At 42.6% G+C, this 21,786-nt stretch overlaps 1 protein-coding gene across 5 annotated transcripts in view; it reads right to left on the bottom strand.

The window, feature by feature from the left end:
- The window catches only part of LOC122557604 (SH3 and multiple ankyrin repeat domains protein 2-like), a 473,900-nt gene that overhangs the window by 126,091 nt on the left and 326,023 nt on the right, over positions 1–21,786 (bottom strand). For all 5 annotated transcript variants that reach the window (XM_043705318.1, XM_043705321.1, XM_043705322.1 and 2 more), the window contains exons 6-7: positions 1,995–2,077; positions 1,619–1,743 (exon numbers count right to left, since the gene is read on the bottom strand). In XM_043705318.1, coding sequence (XP_043561253.1) covers positions 1,619–1,743; positions 1,995–2,077 — 208 coding nt within the window. The remainder of the gene's footprint in view (positions 1–1,618; positions 1,744–1,994; positions 2,078–21,786) is intronic.

Genomic DNA, 21,786 nt, shown 5'->3' with positions numbered 1-21,786 from the left:
CCCACACATCAGTGCACAATTTGCTGCACTTATCAATGCTCCTTCCAAGCTCCTTCCAAACCCCATGATAAACTCACGTGCCAACTCCTCCACATATTGTCTGCAGAATCACCTGTGATAATTTCACTACCACCAATCCTTCTTGCTGTCATTAGTCTAGACACTGACACCATGTGGGAAAGGATGCCCAAATGTTGCTCTAGGCAGAAGACAGACTCTGTCCTCATTGTTTATTGTATAGTATTGAGTAACTAATTCCAATATTCTTGATTGCTTCAATTAAACTCAATTTAACAATGTAGCAACAGGTACAGAACTGATTAGCTCCTCCCAATAACAGTCTTTTATGACCTGATGGGTGGAATGTCAATATGTTTTAACCCTTTCAGGTACAAACTGCCCTATTCAACAAATCTGTGACCTTTTACCATCTGGATTGTCAGAATTGCAGCTCCATGGAACTTTCAGTTCACTCACCATCCGAAAACCCAAATTACTGCTCCGTCAACATCATTGGGTCAAAACTTTAAAGCCCGCTTCCTAGCAGCACGGTGGGTGGTGCACACACAGAGACTGCATTGCTCATGGCAGAGCACTGCCACCTTCTTCAGGGTTTTTGGACATGGGCACTAAAGGTCAGCTATACCAATGACCAGCCTCCACCAACCCCCACATCCCATACTAAGGAAGACAAGAACATATGGGACAATATTAAACCAATCATTTAACCTCTTCATCTTTTTTAACAAATTCACAAATGGTATTAAAACTTCATGTCACATTTTAGGCAATAGCATATTACATTCCCATATTTAATAGGCATGTTGATTTGAATGGAAATGTTTAGCAGAAGAAGTTTACGATCTTCACTCTAAAAAAGTGGGAAATCCCACAAGACAACAGCAGGTTCAACCTGGAACAGCCATGTTTAGACAACAATGTTTCAAGTTATTTCAATAGTCACTGTTACAATTGAAAGTACTGGGGTACCAAATACCTTTCAGAGTAAGAAATGGGTTATGCCTCTAAACAGGCACACACCTCTCTGCCCCTCACTGCTGCTGCACGTGCCCTACAAAGTCACTGTCGTAAAGCAAGCTTCAGTTGGTCACCACTTTAGGGCAACTCGGAAGCGAATTCAAGTCACTTTCCCAGCACCTCCCACATTGATAGGGTTGTTGAATGATCATTAGGGCAATATCTGTCACCGAACAGTCCTTTAGAACCCAGGCACCTAATGTACTGAGAGCTCACACACAGAAAGCACATCAACAACTCAAAACACATTACGACTTTATGCTCAGCACTTGACAGCAATGCTGTTTGCAAAACTTCAAAACCAAGATTCCCCATCCATGTTAAACAGGCAGGGCACATTTGCAAAAGAAAGAAAGCTTTAAGATTTTGCCTCCAGGCTGCAGGAAACAAGTCAATATTTACTAACAATAACATTCTGACATTCTAACAATGTTATTAAATCTTTCAGGAGTTGACACGATTGGTGGAGTGTAAACTGCAGAATGTCATTGGATAGAAGCAACTTTCATTCCCAGAGCAACGGGAGGATGGAGCAGCAACTCGAAGCTACAGCAAGGAAGTTAACTCATGATTGGCCTACCTCAATCAAGAAATCACCCGTTCTCAGTCCTGTCTGCCATGCCACACCTCCTTCATCCACTGACTCTAAATACTGAAGTGCAGGGAAGGCTGGAGTTGGCGTAAATTCCTCAATTGGCGTGTCAGCTGTGGCAAAGAGGGGAAGACAGAGAGGACTGTATTCCAAATCAGAGGCAGGATTACATTCAGATACAGATACATGTTACATTGCATCTTCCTGGAATAAAAAATGTAATTGAACCGACTAATGGAAGCCAGAGAACACATACTCAACTCTGTTAGCACTCGCCGCTGGCTCCATCCCTATGTGCTCAGTCTCTCCGTTCCCTAACCTCACGGATGTTTCAGGCGGATTAGAAAGGATTTTCATCGCTCACCTTTAGCCCCACGCAGCACAAATCCAAAGCCCTCATTGTCTTTCTTCTGCAGGACCACCGTTTTCTCTTCAATAATGCAGTCACTGTAGAAAGAATCCAAAAGATAGCGCCCATTATTAGAACCCAAGACAGCGGCTGTTTTCATCAACCTGTGCATTATGCCGAAGCACAACCAGCAGACACTCAGGGTACATCTCATCCAGGGAATGCAGCTGCAGCGCTAGCATCAGCCTGATGTCATTTAAAAGGCTCGGGCTGTGTGGTTGCTGTGAATGAATGAGTGATCACATGTCATCGCTACTGGCTGCGACTCGGAGCAATAGGAACTGCGTGGGATTCGAACATGCTCCCTCCCTCCCTCCCTCGTACACGGAGCAGCTCCAGCCCCGGGAGAAGCCCAAATGGGAGCACCCTCTCCCTCTGTTTCTGCCTTAAACTCCCATCCCTTTGGGGGTTGGTGTGGGGTTTTTTTTTGGTTTTGTGGCTATGATATTGAATGCTGCAAGAGTCCCACATGATTATTTGGCAAACCTCCACACTCAGAAAGTGCTCACTGCTTCACCGTCACCAGGTCGATGTTTTACAGAAGTACCTTTCCAGGATTACAGTCAGGAAATGTACAATAGAGAGAGAGACCCTGCAAAATACTGCGGGGTGGGGGTGGAGGTGAGAGAGGGGTTGTAAACCACTCTCGACGATGGAGATTAACCTGAATTTAGAACAGCAGACTGAGAAAGAGTCACTTTGGACCTGAAACGTTGACTCCGCTTTCTCTCCATAGACCTGCTGAAGTTCTCCAGCAATTTCTGATTGTGTTTGAGATCAAAGCCCTGTAGGAATGTTGTCAGGAGAAGCCTGCAGTTTCTTGCAGACTTTAACACTGTGAGGGACGAAGAAATGGTCACTGCCCATTAACTTCTGCAGAACTCTTGACTAAATATTCCCTGCAATTATAGAATCATAGAGATGGACAGCACAGAAACAGAGCCTTTGGTCCAACCCGTCCATGCCGACCAGATACCTAACCTAATCTAATCCCACCTGCCAGCACCCGGCCCATATCCCTCCAAACCCTTCCTATTCATATACCCATCCAAATGCCTTTTAAATGTTGCAATTGTACCAGCCTCCGCCACTTCCTCTGACAGCTCATTCCATACACATACCACCCTCTGTGTGAAAAAGTTGCCCCTGAGTTCCCTTTTAAACCTTTCTCCTCTCACCTTGAACCTATGACCTGTCGTTTTGGATTCCCCTACCCTGGGGAAAATAGACTGTGTCTGTTCACCCTAACCATGCTCCTCATGATTTTATAAACCTCATGAAGGTCAACCCTCAGCCTCCAATGCTCCAGGGAAAACAGCCCCAGCCTGTTCAGCTTCTCTCAATAATGTCTTGTGCAAGGTTCTTACTGAAACAGCAAGAATGTTTGTTTATTAATTGGTGCATTCAGGGGTGAAACACGGTTAATAGTTTGGGTTTTGGAAAGATGCCTGTAGCCCTTGGCCAGGTAACTAATCAGCTCCAAGCAATTAAAACTGGAAAGCTTGGGACAAGCTGGCAGTGGTGCTAACTCAGGTCTACCTGACTCAGGACCCACTGCCACCAGGCATCAGCCAGTAATGTCCTAGTCAGGACACTACACATTGGTATAGGGACCAGGAAATAAAGAGAGTTCACCTTTTATACACTGTTTCTCACAATCAGCAGGCACCTTGTGAGATGCTGCAATGCAGGAAACCACGCACAGCAAGCTGCCACAAACAGCAATCTGATAATGGTCAGAGAATCTATTTTGTGATTTTAATAAATGGATAAATATTGGCCATTAAGTCAGCAGACACCACTCCCCTATTCTCCTTCAAAACAGTGACATGGAATCTTTTACAACACCCAAACAGGCCCTGGTTTTACATTCCATCCAATACACACCATCTCCAGTAGTGTAACACTCCCTCAGCCCTGACCCTCTGACAGTGCGGCAGTCCCTTAGCACTGACCCACGGACAGTGCGGAACTCCCTCAGCCCTGACCCTCTGACAGTGCAGCACTCCCTCAGCACTGACTCTCCAATAGTGCGGCACTCCCTCAGCCCTGACCCTCTGACAGTGCAGCACTCCCTCAGCACTGACTCTCCAACAGTGCGGCACTCCCTCAGCACTGACCCTCCGACAGTGCGGCACTCCCTCAGCACTGACCCTCTGACAGTGCAGCACTCCCTCAGCACTGACCCTCCGACAGTGCGGCACTCTCTCAGCACAGACCCACGGACAGTGCGGCACTCCCTCAGCCCTGACCCTCTGACAGTGTAGCACTCCCTCAATATTGACCCTCCGACAGTGCGGCACTCTCTCAGCACTGACCCTCCGACAGTGCGGCACTCTCTCAGCACTGACCCTCTGACAGTGTAGCACTCCCTCAATATTGACCCTTTGACAGTGCGGCACTCCCTCAGTACTGACCCTCCGACAGTGCGGCATTCCCTCAGCACTGACCCTCTGACAGTGTGCACTTCCTCAGCACTGACACTCCAACGGTGTGGCACTCCCTTAGCACTGATCCTCCGACAGCCCGCTCTCTCAACACTGACCCTCTGACAGTGTGGCACTCTCTTAGTATTGACCCTCCCACAGTGCAGCACTCCCTCAATATTGACCCTTGGACAGTGCAGCATTCCCTCAGCACTGACCCTCTGACAGTATGGCACTCCCTCAGCACTGACTCTCTGACAGTGTAGTACTCCCTCAGTACTGACCCTCTGACAGTGTAGCACCCCCTCAGTACTGACCCTCCGACAGTGTGGCACTCCCTCAGTACTGACCGTCCGACAGTGCAGCTTTCCCAGAGAGCTGACCCTCCGACAGTGCAGCACTCCCTCAGTGCTGACCCTCTAACAATATCCGCTCCGTTAGCACTGAACCTCTGACAGTGCCCGCTCCATCAGCACTGACCCTCTGACAGTGTGGCACTCCCTTAGCACTGACCCTCTCACAGTGCCCACTGTATTGTGCAAGAAGACCACAGTGCTTCCTCATATTCCAATCCAACACAAGTTTGACGCAGTTGGAAGTATTTTCGAAGTTACAAGGTCATCGTCCTGCTCCTGCAGAATTTGAGTATATGATCTGAGCTGACACCTCCCTGCATTACTGAGGGCATGCTACATGGTCAGAAAGGCAGGCTTTAGAAGCAAGCCTTGGAACCACGGCACGGCCTCATTCCCTGTTTGGAATGGATCCTGAAAAAGGGTTTCCCGACATGGTTTGAAGAAAAGCAATGAGTGTCTGTGTTGACAGTCCCCCCTCAATCAGTAACATCAGAAACTGGTCTGACTGCTCCTTAACGAGTCCTTCCTGTGTACAAATGATCCTGAAATGCACCACAGCTATACTTTGAAATTAATTTGTGAACTACACACCATGTGGGACATCCAGAGAACATGAAAGATGTTATTATTCTTTTTAAAAAAGGACCATGGTGCTCCTGACACAGCAGGTACTTTTAAAATTAACATCATGCAATAACACTGTGGTTATGCCTGGAGTTCTTTGTCTTGGAAGTTGCTAATATTACCCAGTTCAGATGCGAAAGGAGGTGATTCGCATTTTATTCAGGAAGTGATGGCAAAGCAGCAATGTACACTCTTCCTGTGCTGCTCTCTGATATCCTAGTCATAAACCTGTTGGTGTTGGATGGGTCCACAGTCAAATTTTGATCTGTCAATCTGTCAGCAGCATCCATTTCCACAGTTGGGAGCTGCCAACGTGATGAGACCACCCTTCCACACCATCTCACCCTGTGGCTAATACTTCTGCAGTCAGAAAAAAACAGATGAACTGTGGTCAATGCACAGCAGCTGTCCTTACAAGTCAGGTTTATATTGCTTCGCCCAGAGACATCTGATGGAAAAAAAACCCCAGAAAGCCAATTGATCCTAACTGGTGTGAAGGTGTGAAGGTCAGGAATTGACACATTTCAGGGTCGCTGCTACTGAAGGTAATATTTTGTCAAAACATTTCATTCATCAGTCAGATATGACAAGAGAGAAATCAAATCCAGTTATGACAATTTCTCAAGTGTAAAACCAGGGCAGAAGTCTCCAATTTTGCAAGGCTATGTTTTAATGATGTTTGAACGATAACCAATACACGCTTGTCTCAGATGATATTCAGGCATAACTTCTTTATTTCACAACAGAATAAACCTATGATTAGAAATATATTTTAGTCACATTACGTTTAAAATACCTAGGGGTGAAATGTCTTTCTTGCTTTTTTTAAAAATATATTTTATTGAAAAATAGATTTTTAACATTACAATAAATACAAAACAATACAAAGAAGGAACATCAAAACAAAATGTTAAAAACCCAAACCGCCCTCATGTACAAATGTTAGATTAGATTAAATTCTCTACAGTATGGAAACAGGCTATTTGGCCCAACAAGTCCACATCGACCCTCTGAAAATTAACCAACCCAGACCCATTCCCCTACTCTGCATTTCCCTCTAACTAATGCATCGAACACTACGGACAATTTAGCATTGCCAATTCACTTGACCTGTGGGAGGAAACTGGAGCACCCAGAGGAAACCCACACAGACACAGGGAGAATATGTAAACTCCACACAGACAGTCATCTGAGGCTGGAATTGAACCCAGGACCCTGGTGCTGTGAGGCAGCAGTGCTAACCATTGAGCCACCATGCCCCCCCCCCCCAAATATGTATAAATATATATAAAAATATATATATTTAAAAACCCAACTAACTACTTAACTAAATAAATAACTAACAACAAACTAATAAATAATAATAATACAGCTCAGCAAAACAAAACACTAACTTTTGAATATCGAGAGCTTTAATTTTCACCTATTCATGCTTTCACAATTCCTCCTCTCTGGATATTGGACTCGTAAAGCACAATGCTTACTGTTGTATCAAAGCCCTTATTAGTGTGGCAGACAAATCTGTGTCCAGGTTATCTAAAACAGACCGCCATGTCTTATAGAAATTCTCAGTTTTGTGGTGTATCATAATTGTGAGAATATCGAAGGGAATAAGCTCTATAACAATCTTACGCCAACTCGACAGGCCTGGGAGATTTTCGGATACCCAACCAAGCAAGATAGTCTTTCTTGCGCAGAAAGTGAGGATGTTGAAAAGTTTTTTCTAATGCGCATTTACAGGGAACACACTGGGCAGGCCCAGAAGAAGAGAGATCGGGTCCTTCTCAGCCCTTAGACCCAAAACCCCCTCCATTGTACCTGCCACAGCACTCCAGTATGTTTGAAGCCTGCCACAGGACCGGAGACAATGGGTAAGAGTGCCCGTACCAACCTTGCACTTGGGACATGTTGAAAATAGCCCTGGTTTAAATTTTGACAAATGGTCTGGAGCCAAGTGGACCATGCGGAGAATCTTCAACTGTAAAACATGGGTCCTATTGCAAATTGATATCTTTCTTGCATTTTCCAAGTATCTTCCCATGCCTCTGAGGAGACCTCAACACACAGCTCTCTCTCCCACACCCTGCAGAGTTGATCGACCTCATGATCGACCCCAATTGATGATATAAAGTGCTGACAGAAAGTGTACTCCTAGCACTGAGCACCCTCCTCTCTATGTCAGATTTGTAGGGAATCAGTCAAAACTGTAGTCTTTTTTTGAACAAAATCCCTAACTTGAAAAAAATGAAAGAGGTCCCTGCTAGATAGCTCGTATTTCCGTGCTAACACATCATTGTGTCTCCCTCAAGTAAATCGCCCATGGAAGACACACCCCTAGCTGCCCAATGTTTGAATCCTGAATCCATCAGCCCCAGCTGAAAACCCAGCATACCCGCCATAGGTATAAGAAAAGATGTTTTGCCAATATTGCCTTCCCTCTGCCGAATTGCCCTCCATGCTTTAACAGTATCGATAACTATTGGATTATGGCAATATTCCCTAACTCTCCTCATTTTGTCCAAAAACACCAAGTTAGTAAGGGAGCACCTTGCCTGAGAGGTTTCAATATCTAACCATATTGAAAGAGGGTCCCCACAAATCCGATCACTCACGTAAGATAAAAGTGAGCTTAGTTGATAGTTTTTAATGTCTGGGAGATCCACTCCCCCCCAGTCTGTGAGGCAGTTGCAGTTTGGCTAATTTAATGAGGGGGCCGCATCCGATGCCAAATAAAAGAGCTGAACCAGCCGTTCAGTCTCCTGAATGTTTGCTTATCGAAAATCATTCATATAGGATACAACAAATGTGGAAGAATACTCATCTTAATAAGAGCTATCTGACCGAACCAGGTCTTGTTTGATTTTGTCAAATAATTGAACAAAATTGGCTTTCAACAGCTGATCCAGAACTGGAGTAATGAATATGCCCAAATACATAAAACTCGCCCTCAAGACCTAGCACCTTCATTAGACCACCCAGAGGCATAGCCTTTGATTTTGTAAGATTAATCTTGTACCTCAAAAAGGCGCCAAATGCACTGATGCATTGTATCAAGCAAGGCACCGAAACTGCTGGATTTGAGAAAAAAAATTAGGACATCGTCTGCATACAATGAAATCTTCTGTAATTTTGACCCCACTTCTGGAGCTGTTATATTGGGATCCCTATGAATGATCTCTGCCAATGCTTCAATCACCAACGTAAAAAGCAACGGTGAAAGCGGACAGCCCTGCCGGCTGCCCCTAAAAATATTAAAATTGCTTGATCGTACCCTGTTGGTGATGACCGCAGCAAGAGGGTCACTGTAGAGAACCTTTACCCATCTTATAAATACTTCGCCCAGACCAAACCGGTCGAGAGTATAGAAAAGGTACGGCACTCAACTCAGTCAAATGCCTTCTCTGCATCTAGAGAAATCACCAATCTTTGTATTGACTGCTGTTGACCTGCTTGAATTATATTAAGCAGCCTCCTAACATTATTGGAGGATTTGCGGCCCTTTGTGAAGCCCGTCTAGTTTTCTTTAACAATAGAAGTAACACAGACCTCCAGCCTTAATTCAAGAGTCTTAGCAAGGATTTTAAAGTCCACATTTAAGAGTGAAAAGGGCCTGTAAGAAGTAAAGTCCTCTGGGACCTTGCCTTTTTTAACAATAAGGGAAATATTGGCTTCTCTTAGAGATGGTGGGAGACAATGGTGGGAGTCACTGAACATTTTGAGCATCAGGCCTGACAGTATGTTTATAAATTCCTTACAGAAGCTGCTGCACAGCCTCCTGTACCTCTTGCTCTGATAAGAGGGCATTGAGAAAAGACTCCTGTTCAGGGATCATGCCCGGGAGCTCCAGATCCTTGAAAAAGGACTCCATCTTGGCGTGCCCCTCCTCACAACCCTTAGACTGATATAAGTCAGAGTAAAATCTCTGGAATGCCACATTAATCTTTTTGGAATCTCATGCTGGTTCACAGACCCTTCCCTAATCGCCGTAATGGCTTGAGTGGCACTCCTTTTCCTGGTGAGATATGCTAAGTATTTGCCTGGCTTTGGCTTGTCACTGTGCTCATATAACCTTTGCTTTGTGAAAGTAAGCTCCTTCTTTGCTGTCTGCGTGAGCATGGAATTCAATGCAAACCACAGTGACATAATCCTCTGTAACTTGACCAACAAGGGCCTGTCAAAGTAAATCTTCTCAGCTGCCTTCACCCATGCTTCAAGGAGACATTGCTGCTTGCCCTTCTGCCGCATCCTACTGGCAGAGTAGGAAATAACTAACCCCCAGCATAGGCTTCGGCAGTTGCCCAAAGGACGGACAGGCTACTAACCGAGCCGGAGTTAATGTCTCAGAATGCCTGAAATTCCCTAGAGAAATACTCCACAAACCTATTATCCATGAGGATAAAGGGATCCATTCGCCAGTGCCTTGGACCCACTATAACGTCCTTAATCTTAATCAACAGGTACACTGGAGCGTGATCAGAGATGGTAATATTACCGATCGTGCAAGGTGCCACCAAGTCCAGGGTTGCCATGGGGGTCAGAAAAAGAAATCAATCCTGGTGTGGCACCTGTGTGGATTGGAGAAAAACATAAACTCCCTGCCTGTAGGGTGGATTCACTTCCAGATGTCCACCAACTCTAACTCCACACACAGATCCACTCCTTGTTCAGTTTGTACAGAGGGTATCAGGGGGCCTTTGGGCAACTTGCCTACTGTGGGATCCATGAGACAATTAAAATTTCCCCCTATCATGATATGCTGGGACTCAAGACTGATTAATTTAGAGAATGCATCTACCAAAAATTTGAGGGGAAGGGCAGGGAGCAATAAACATTTAAAACACCATATTCTTCCCTGTTTATCATGGCTTTGAAAATTACAAACCTCTCATGTGTGTCTTTAACCCATTCTAGTTTCTTGCTTTTTGATGGACGTGCTACCACATTGGACTTCTAGATCCTGACCTGATATGGCAATAAATTGCTTCCTGCAAACTGGAAAGTTCATTCTTTGATTATAGAATCCCTACAGCATGGGAGCAAGCTATTCAGCCCATCAAGTCCACACCGACTCTCCAAATAGCAGCCCACCCAGACACACACCCTCTACCCTGCATTTCCCATGGCCAATCCACCTAAGCTGCACACCTTTGGACTGTGGGAGGAAACCCACGCAGACACAGAGAGAATGTGCAAACTCCACATAGTCGCCCAAGGGTGGAATTGAACCCAGGTCCCTAGTAGCGGTGTTAACCACTGAGCAATCTGCCTCCCAATGTCAGCCCTGAAAACAACTCTCTATTTGGGAATGGAAGAGTGTAGGCTAAATTGATGATCTTAAGTTCAGCCAGTAGTTATCAACATGCAGACTCAGGAGTGACATGTCTGTAAAATCTGAAGGAAGATGTTGCTGATAACACATTCTGCTTGGTTTGACAGTATCAGCATTCTTCAAACTGCCAATGCACAGGAATTATCGCTGTGATGCGATCTACCTTGCCTCTGAGACACACTCGGGAGGAAGTCTACCTTGTTAGGTTTCTTCAGAACACATTCCATACCTCCAGACATCTGGTTATTCACTTCCATTGATCCTTACAGAATTGGTCAAAATAAATTCAAGATAAATTTGGACCGCTTTGTGACAAAACTGATTATCGAATTTATTTGGAAACAGGCAACATGATTTTGATGCTGAATTCAGTAATTTAAGGGAAGTGGAAAAATTTATAAAGATTTGAGGGAAGCCTTAAAATCTGTGCATAACTTTTTCATGGCAAACATTTATAGTTGAATGAAGTTTTCAATTTCTTTTGGATGGAATGAGCAAAGAATAAGGTATGAGATGATTGAAGAACATGTATTTGTAAAGTATCTTATTGCTTATTGATTATTCCCAGAAATAAGTCACAATTTAAAATCTATCAACTCAATCCCATTGGTAGTAAGTTTGTCACTAAATCAAATGATTTTGGATCTCAGCTATAATGCAGGACATTGAGAAAGATCTGGATTTATACAGGTTCTGGATCAGTGGTGCTGGAAGAGCACAGCAATTCAGGCAGCATCCGAGGACAGGCAAAATCGACGTTTCGGGCAAAAGCCCTTCATCAGGAATAAAAGGATGGATTTATACAGTGCCTCTCCTCACCAACTAGAAATCTCAAAGCTCTTTGTGAGCAGTGCGGTGTTTTAAAGTGTTGTCATTGTTGTCATGAGGAAACACAGCAGACAATTTGCAAACAGAAAGCTTTCACAAAAAAGTACTGGGGTAAGGTTTTGATGAATATTGGTTGGGGATTAATAATGACTGGGACATTAGGGAGGATTCACCTGCTCTTCTTCTAAATAGAATGTGGGATCTTTTATTTCTACCTGAAAATGAAGGTGGGGTCTCAGTTTAAAATCGCTTCCAAATGATGCTACCTACAACAGTGCAGCACCTCCTGGTTGGCCAGCCTGGGTTACTGGGCTTGAGTGGGATTTGGATTCACAACTGACTGACACTTCATTGTCAGCTAAGAGCCTGGTTGGGACTGGTGCTTAGCTGAGATATTGCAGAGATCATTAAAAGGCTCATATATTCTCCCAGTATACAAGGCAATGAAATGTGCAAATTGTGCACACATTAGCAGACCAATAATCTGCCCTCAATTGATGTAATTAGGTAAAAGACAATACAAAATCCTGACTATAACCTTATGTTTTATTGATAACTGGCATCAAATTGGCATTTGTAGGCAAAGCACTGGAAATAATTACTTTTTTAAAACTGCTAAATATTAATGAGATTGATCAGTTGGTACAAGAACCAAGTATTCTGTTCAAGGAAATGCTTACAGCAATTTTTTAAAAAATGAGCCTAATTTCTTTCATAATGCTACTCGGGTCCAATGCCGAGAATACAGGTTTGCAATGCTTATTGTAGATGTGTTATAGATTAATTAGAACACTGTATCACATTTCTTGAAAAAGATCATGTGATTAATTCAAGATAAAATAAAATGCAAACTTCACCAGCAGTGGAACATGTAAGAAATGCAATTAGTGACTCCTCAGATACTGAAGCAATCCACATTCAAAAACAGCAAGATCTGGACAATATTCAGGCTTGGGCTGACAAGCAGAAGCAATATTTATGCCACCAAAATGCCAGGCAATGACCATCTCCAGTAATGGAGAATCTAACCAGCACCCTTTGACATTCAATGGTGTTATCATCACCGAATTTCTCAATATCAACATACTTGGGGTTACCATTGATCAGAAACTCAACTGGACCAGCTGTATAAATACCATCATTCCTTTGTCTCTGTGAGGGTTCTGTTCCACAGAATCCCTACGAATGATGAAATTTGGGAATGCAGAGCTCATTTAAAAATAGTGTAAAAATCAGGGATAGGCCAGGTTTCCCACAGGTGTTGAATTTTGTTGATACTTATGTTTATACATGGATAAGCAAATTTGTTATTTGTGATTTCATGATACAGAGGATTTACTGTATGATGGTGACAAGGTTCAGGTTAAACATCCTTTGACAAGTAACTCATCTCCTGTCTCCCCAAAACCTGACCATCTGCTACAAAGTACAAATCCTGAGTGTGATGGAGGAAGCTCCATTTAAAAATCCATTCATCATCCAAGATGATGCAATGTAGTTGATCGATAGCCCATCCACTACCTTCAAATTTCACTCCTTCCACAACCTACTCTCAGTACTAGCAGTGTATACTATCTACAGAAAGCGCTGCATGACTCACTAAGACTCCTTAGATAACACCTTCCAAACCTTGACCTCTATCGCCAGTAAGATCAGGGTAGCAGATACATGGGAACATCACTATCTGCAAATTCCACTTTAAGCCACTCACCATCCTCACTTGGAAATACCAGTGTTCCTTCAGTGTTGCCAGGTCAAAATCCTGGAACTCCCTCCCTCAGGGCATTGTGTGTATCCAAGAACCTTATGAACTGCACTGGTTCAACATGACCTCTTTAAGGGAAATCAAAGATGGGCAATAGAAGCTGACCTGGCCAATGATGCTCAGAAACTATGAATGAATGAACAAAAACAGCTGAAAGTAATATCTAAATTGATTTTCACCTACTTAAATAAGAAAAACCTTACAAAAGATCATAGATTCAGAATCTTACAGCACAGGGAAGGCCTACTCTTTCAGAGATATGTCCAATTAATCCACAGGTCTCTATGACAAGGAGTTCCAGAGTCTCACAACCCTCTGGGAGGAAAAAAACCCTCCTCATCTCAGTCTTAAATTGGTGATCCTTTATCCTGAGACAATGTCTTCTGATCACAGACTCTCCCATGAGGGGAAACATCCTCTCAGCATTGACCCTGTCAAGCCCCTTAAAATTCTTTCAATGAAATAATCTCTCACTCTTTAAACTCCAGTCAATAGACTCCCAACCTGTTTAGCCTTTGCTCATAACACAGTACCTCCATAAGACAGGGATCATCCTAGTGAATCTTCTCTGAACTGTCTCCAATTAAACAATATATGTTCTTTAATAAGGGGAGCAAAACCGCTCACAGTGCTCCAGATGTGATCTCACCAACATCTTGTACAGTTGCAGCAAGACCTCCCCTGAGCAGTAGGGGAATCAAGAGTTAAGGGAAAAGGGGGGGGGAAATGGACATAATGCAATGTCAATGCTATTTCATCCCTTCTTTGGGGTTGTCTGTAGCTCTCGTAAATCTGCCCTGAGCGTATTGCTATGCGGAGGGTTTGAAGGACAGGGGCATGGATAGCCAATCCAATGGAGATGGGCTGCAATGTTTAAAGCTGCACTGGGTCCTGACAAACTGGAACTATGTAAACACTATCTGGGTGTTATATACAAAACTGGTATCCCGACTGCCATATAGTTTTAACCAATTAAAAGTGAGACATGGAATCCGGTGTTCCAGTTCACAAGAGTAAATGCTGTACAAATGCTTATAATGTTAAAAAGAAAACAAAGAACTGCGATACTGGAAATCAGAAACAAAACCAGACATTTTTGGGAAAACTCTGCAGATCTGGCAGCATCTGTGGAGAGAGAGAAAAAACAGTGTTAATGTTTTGAGACCAATGACCCTTCTTCGGAACTGGTCACTGGACTTAAAATAGTAACTCTGTTTATCCCCACAGATGATGCCAGACTTGGTGAGTTTCTCCAGCACTTTCTGTTTTTGTTTGTTCCACAAGAAAATATATTTGAATTCCACTTAGACCATTCTTAAATTCAATATTATTAAAATGACACCTGGGACACAGGTTTATTCAACAAATTGGCTCAGAAAGAGACATAAACATTCCAAAACATAAGATAACCAGTATCCAGTGTACTTATGAAAATATAATGAGTTTATTTTTGGGGAAGATTTTGACTTTAATGAATATTTTGTGAGGAAAGAGGAATAGCTTTATACAGCACAAGTTCATACAAAATTCAAGACCAGCTTTCTCCCCACTGTTATCAGACTTTTGAACTGACCTATCAAATGTTAATTCTGATCTCTCTCTCTCTCTCTCTGCACTTTCTCCGTGGCTGTAACACTGTATTCTGCACTCTGCCTGCTACCCTGATGCACTTTGTATGGTATGATCTGCCTGTACAGCACATAAAACAACACTTTTCAGCTTCGCAGACAATTCAATTATTTTGCAACCACAGTTGGCATTTCATGAAAGATAGCAGCTAATTTTCACCCAGGAATGTCACACAAGTATCAAGAAGAAAGAAATTACAAATTCATCTCTTTTAACCAATACTGACTGAGGGAGAAGTATTGTCAAAGGATTGGGAGAACTCCTTTCAACAATGACATTGGGTAATTTGACGTTCGCTAAGCAGGCAGATGGTGCTTTAGTTTGAAGCCTCTTCCAAAACAAAGTCCAAGGAAGGAAGCCAGGAAAGACAGACTTCCATTTACATATATCACTCCATATGTGCTCAGGACATCCTAAAGCATTTTACAGCCAACTCAGTAGTTTTATAATGTAGTAATTTTTGTATTTTAGAAAACACAGCAGTCAGTTAATTTGCGGGTGTACAGGTCTGAAAGGGTTAATACTGAGGAGTGCTATAAGCACCACCCATTATAATGATGTCACATGGACTTACAGGCAGAATAGCATAGGAGCTCAAAGATGTGAGACCCAACATTGGGTCTCTGGAACAACTTCCATCCTATCATTGCAACCTGGAACTCACTACCAACATATCAACTAAGGACAGAGATGATGCAGACATTTCTAATTAAAGAGGTACAATGTGAAATAATCAATAAACTAAGCAGAATGAGAAAGAAACTATTGCAGTGACTGAGCTCCCAAAGGTGGGTAAACCATCAGAGCCAGATGAATTGAATCTGAGGCTTTTAAAGAAAGCAAGGAAGAAACTAGCACCTGCTCTGAAGATCACTTTCTAATCCTCACTAGATACAAGAGAATTAGAGATCTGTGATATTGTACTTTACAGATGATAGGCCTCCTCCTCAGGCCTGGGAAGATCAGCTTTAACCAGGAGTCATCTCCCTGTTAACAACTCTGCTGGAGCTGTCTCTGCAGTGACATGACAGGGTGGTCTTATAATCAAATAGGAATCAGGACAGTTTGGTATCTACTGAAGCTATAGGCCATGATGGATACATCAAATATTAATAGGCTAATCTTCCTGACCTCAGTGGTAGAAAATTACTATAATCAACATCGAGAGGTAAGATTGACTGAGACTTAGAGAGGCACTGATTAATCAGGGATAATCAACATGATTTACTTATCGAAAGGTCATACCTTATGAACGTAACAGAATGTTTTGAGGAAGTAACAGGGAGATGAAGAATGCTGCTCAATTCCCAGTAGATTCCAAACTATGCAGTGATGCCCAAGGAGCTCAAATAATTTGGAGACTGTCAACCTCCCTAGCTTCCTTTCATCATTTAAGATGCACGTAAATATGTAGCTCCCGTACCAAGCATTTTATCAGCTGTCCCGATATCTCCTGAAGTGATTTGCTATCAAACATTGTGTAACAAAACTCCTGGAAGGACATTTTACTATGTTAAAGCTGCTATATAAATGCAAACTGAAAGATGTATTTGAGGCGATGAGATTACTTTAGTTTGATGACACTTGTGAGATGTGGTATTCAGATATATACATTGTGTGAAATGCGTTCATAATTACTGAGCTCAATGATGTTCCTTTTAGAATGTACTCGATAAATACTGCTTGTGAGGTTTTTAGCAAAGATTAAATTTCATCGAATTGTGAATTACGTTGATCATGATGACAATAAAACTTGCTGCCAGGGAAGCACCAGTATTTAGAGCCCTCTAGAAGTGTATTTTTCATTAGAACATAGAACATAGAACAGAGAACAGCACAGTACAGTACAGACCCTTCGGCCCTCAATGTTGTGCCAATCTTTTATCCTACTCTAAGATCAGACTAACCTACACACCCTTCATTGTACTATCTTCCATGTGCCTCTCCAAGAGTCGCTTAAATGTCCCTAGTGTCTCTGACTCTACTCCCACCGCTGACACTACATTCCACACACCCACCACTCTCTGGGAAAATAACCTACCTTTGACATCTCCCCTAAACCTTCCTCCAATCACCTTAAAATCATGTCCTCTCATGATAGACATTTCCTCCCTGGGAAGAAGTCTATGGTTATCCATTCTATCTATGCCTGTCATCATCGTGTTCGCCTCTATTAAGTTGCCTCTCATCCTTCTTCACTCCAATGAAAAAAGCTCTAGCTCCCTCAAACTTTCTTCATAAGACATGTCCTCTAGTCCAGGCAGCACCCTCCTGAAAGCTTTCACATCCTTCCTATAATGAGGCGACCATAATTGATCACAATATTCCAAATGTGATCTAATTGGGGGTTTATAGAGTTGCAACATAACCTTGTGGATCTTAAACTCGATCCCCCTGCTCATGAAAGCCAACACACCATCCGCCTTCTTTACAACCCTATCAACTTGGGTGGTAACTTTGAGGGATCTATGGACATGGAGCCCAAGATCCCTCTGTTCCTCCACACTGTCAAGAATCCTGCCTTTAACCCTGTATTCTGCATTCAAATTTGACCTTCCAAAATGAATCACTTCACACTTTTCCAGGTTGAATTTCATTGTACATCAATACAAACTAACACTTAATGATTTTGAATAAATGACCAAATACATAGAGTAAGCTTTCAGCTTTGGAATCTGGGTTCAAGATTACATCCGAGGCAATTGGACCATTGTTTCTTAGCAGTGACTGTGTTTTACTTTTTGATGATGGCGTTAAATTGTTGATATGGAATTCAGTAGCCATTATTAATGCTACTTGCTTTCCACTGAAATCATTGGAAGGAATATGATGAAAAGTGACTACTGTCCATTTTACACAAACACACAAACCCCACTTTGCCATGAGCTGAGTTTTACATTTTGTAAAAACATTTCTCAATGGCCTTGGAGCCACTGCACAAACCTATTCTTGGGTTTTCACAAGATTGTCACTTGTTCTTGGAGAGTGTGGCTCTTATTGAATTTTCATGCAATTGATCTCAACACACTGGGTGCGATAAAGGATGTCGGGCAGAAAATACTTTGCAGAATACCATGTTATCATTGGCAGACAGAAACTGTGAGCTCTGACCAGCTACAGTCAGTATAATCTCCTTAACGATAACAATGGAGAGACAAGCAGGAAACGTCTGGCCTCTCCACCAGTCCTTAGAGAGCTGACAGAATGAAGGGTTACATGTGTTGATGTGGGTGTTACATGAATGAAAGTTTAGCCCACAACGTTTCAGTTGTCAGTTTTAAAAGTCTGCCCTTGAAATGACCTCCTGAGCAACACAATTAAGGGAAAACCAAACTGAAATTATTTGGCCAGGTAATTTGAGAAAAGGATTGATCAAAACGATTTCTTCTTTGTCATGGGTACTGATGGATGGAACAGGTACAGAAGAAAAGGACCTTCATGCTGGGTTTAGTCTAAAGAATCTTTTCAGGGTCTCTGTCAAACAGCAGCTGATCAATCAGTCTGAAAAGCAAATGATGAAAGGTTCCAGGGATGAGAAACTTCCGTTACATGGACAGAGTGAGACAGTTTGACTGTTCTTTGTGGAAAGAAGAAAACTGACAGAAGATCCAACTGAAATTTTCAAAATCATGAGAGGCTAGATTGGGAGAAGCTGTTCCCACTCATAAAAGTAAAAAGCACAAGGGGGCAGACATGAAACAAAACAAAAGAAAAGTGAGGAAACTCTTTTTCACCTAGAGACTATTTAGGGTCTTGAATGTACTGCCTGGATGTGGGGTGAAGGAATATTCAATTTAAGGCATTAAGGAGGGCTTTGGATGATTATTTGGATAAAAATGGGGAAAATGCAGGAGACTGGCACTTGGGAATGATGTTGGTTTAATGAGCTGGTGCAGGTACAATGGTCTCCTTCTGTACCAGAACAAATCTGCGATTCTGCAAAAATAGTAGAAGGCATGCATGAATTTGTGTTATGTCTCTTTAAGAGGCCTGCTCATGGCACTATCTCTGTATCAAACATGTGACCTGATCCCAAAGATCCCAAACTCCATCTTACTTCGGGATCACTTGAAGCATGGCCTGCTAACAGAACCATCTTAGCTTTAGTCCAGACAATGATGCACCTTTGTATTGAATATTTGTATAAATTAATGTAATAAGTAGTTGTTGGATCTTTCAATGCAATGTTGCCCATGTCCCAGGTTTTTTATGTTACAAGGGATGATAAGAGGCACTTTATCAGGCAGAGGGTGGTGTGTGTATGGAATGAGCTGCCAGAGGATGTGGTGGAGGCTGGTACAATTACAGCATTTAAAAGGCATCTGGATGGGTATATGAATAGGAAGGGTTTAGAGGGATATGGACCAGGTGCTGGCAAATAGGACTAGATTTATTTAGAATATCTGGTCGGCATGGATGAGTTGGTCCGAAGGGTCTGCTTCTGTGCTGTTCATTTCTGTGACTCAATGATTCAAAGGGATAACGTGGACATTGCTGTATTCTACAGGAGACAATGTATTGCTTGAATTAAAGTGAGGCAAGGCTTCTTGACTTCTCTCTCTCGGCTGCCTCATGCCTGATCTGACTGTGCCCTCACCCACATTCCTGCCAACGTGCGGTAACATTTATCTCCTTCCCTTGTCTGGAATCTGTCTCCCTCTGCCTTAAAAATATTCACCACCCAATCTCTACCACTCTTTGAGGAAAGAAGTTGCAAAGTCTCAAGGTCTGAGAGGAAAGGAAATCGCCTTATCTGTGTCTTAAATGATGTGGAGGACTGTCTTAAATGGTGATGGACTGGGCTGGACAAAGTCAGAAGTCACACAACACCAGGTTATAGTCCAAGAAATGTATTTCAAATTTTCATCAAATAAACCTGTTGGACTATAACCTGGTGCTTTGTGACTTCTGACCTTGACCATCTTAAATGGCAAAGTACTTTCCTTTTTGTACTGAGTTCATAACTGGGACTGTGTCCAAGAAAGTTGAAACAGTGTTTATAAGTGAGCAGCCCAGGACAGATCCTGTGACAATCACAGGATTCACAAGTCGTTTTGTAATATTTTCAATATTCCTTAGAAATTATTTATTTCTTTAAAAACTAAACTACAATAATCAGCCGTGGTCCTTGTTCACACAAAGTGGTCAAACAATGACAAGGTTAAAAGTGGTATTATTGGGAACAACATCTCAGATGGAAATGACTCAAATACACTTCACTCAATGGTTTCCTTCTCTCTGGGGTGCAGTTTTTTTTCCACAAAATGTAACTGAGTACAGGGATATACAAACAGAAGGATTAACTGGAAGATTATGTAAACCTTCATACTGCTGATACTCTCATCATCAGAAAGGGCAGAATAATTGGGAACGGGGACAGTAAATTGGTGAAAGACAAAGTTACAAGGACAGGACAAAGATAGTCTCATAAAGCATTGGAACAGCTTGATTAAAGAAAAGATATTGACAAGACTTGCTTACAGAACTCCTGGGCATGCTGATTTGTTCATCGGGCTAGTGCTGAAGCATTTGGCAAAAGCGATGTATCCAGGCTGCGTTCGACCAACTTGGCATCAAGGAGCCCCCGGTAAAACCAGAGTCAATCAGAATCAGGGGCTAAACTCTGCACTGGTTGGAAACTTATAAAATTCTATCAGGACTTAATGAGGTAAACACAGGAAGGATGTTCCCAAAAACCTGAGAGTTCAGAACTATGGATGACAGTCTAAGGATACAGGGTTGGCCATTCAGGACTGAGATGAGGAGAAATTTCTTCACTCAGGGAGTGGGGAGTCTGAGGAAATCTTTGCCACAGAAAGCAATTGAGTCCAAGGCATTGATTTTTTTCGAAAAGAGTTAGCTATTCTTAGGACTAAAGGGATCAAAGGGAATGGGGAGAAAGTGTGAAAAGATACTGAGTTAGATCTCAGCCATGACCCTATTGAATGGTGGAGCAGTGGATTATGCACAAGGGGCCGAAAACCTTATTGTTGTTTCTCTTTTCCATGTTTCTAGATCCTAAATGATAAGGGATTAGGAGTTGAGAAGGAACAAAAGGAACTCTGATGACCATGTATGTCAACACTAAACATTGGCAGAGAACTGCAAAAACAAATCAATGAAAATATTTTATTCAAGGGCATGGAATTCTAACAAAAGTGAAGTGATGCATCAGCTGTATGGTGCCCAGGTCAGATTCCATCAGAAATACATTCACTTTACTCATCCAAGTCATTAATAACTACTGTAAATAATGTGGTCCCAGCACTGATCTCTGTCATACTCCACTTACTACACTCCCCATCCTGAAAGAACTCCTCTTATTCCAACACTCTATTTGCTATTAGTTAGCGAAGCCTTCACCCAAGCTAATACAGAAGAACCTCGATTATCCGAATACCAATTATCTGCAAACCGGATTATCCGAAGGAGATCTCGAGGTCCTGATGGAAACATTACATCAAAGATGTGTTTCCAACACTGATTGTGTCTTTTGTTTACAGTGATTAAACCGGCACCGTTTCCAAATGACTGACCTCCCGCCCTCTCTCTCTCTCCACACTTTCCCTGGAGTTCTACACAGGGGTGTACCCTAAACCCCCCTTCCCCAGATAATCTCTCCAACATTGTCCTGTACAGGGCAAAGATGGAACCTGTCAAAACATTGCAGTAAAAATGTGTGTGTTTGTGTGTGTGGGTGAGTGTGTGTATGTGTCTGTGTGTGTGTGTGAGTGTGTGTGTGTGTGTGACGGTGGGTGTGTGGGTGTGTGTGTGTGTGGGTGTGTGTGTG

The sequence above is a fragment of the Chiloscyllium plagiosum genome, chromosome 16 (genome assembly GCF_004010195.1).
Source record: "Chiloscyllium plagiosum isolate BGI_BamShark_2017 chromosome 16, ASM401019v2, whole genome shotgun sequence".
NCBI classification, from domain to species: domain Eukaryota; kingdom Metazoa; phylum Chordata; class Chondrichthyes; order Orectolobiformes; family Hemiscylliidae; genus Chiloscyllium; species Chiloscyllium plagiosum.
Note: the sequence above shows the minus strand (reverse complement) of the source record. Positions and strands in the feature narration are given on the sequence as shown.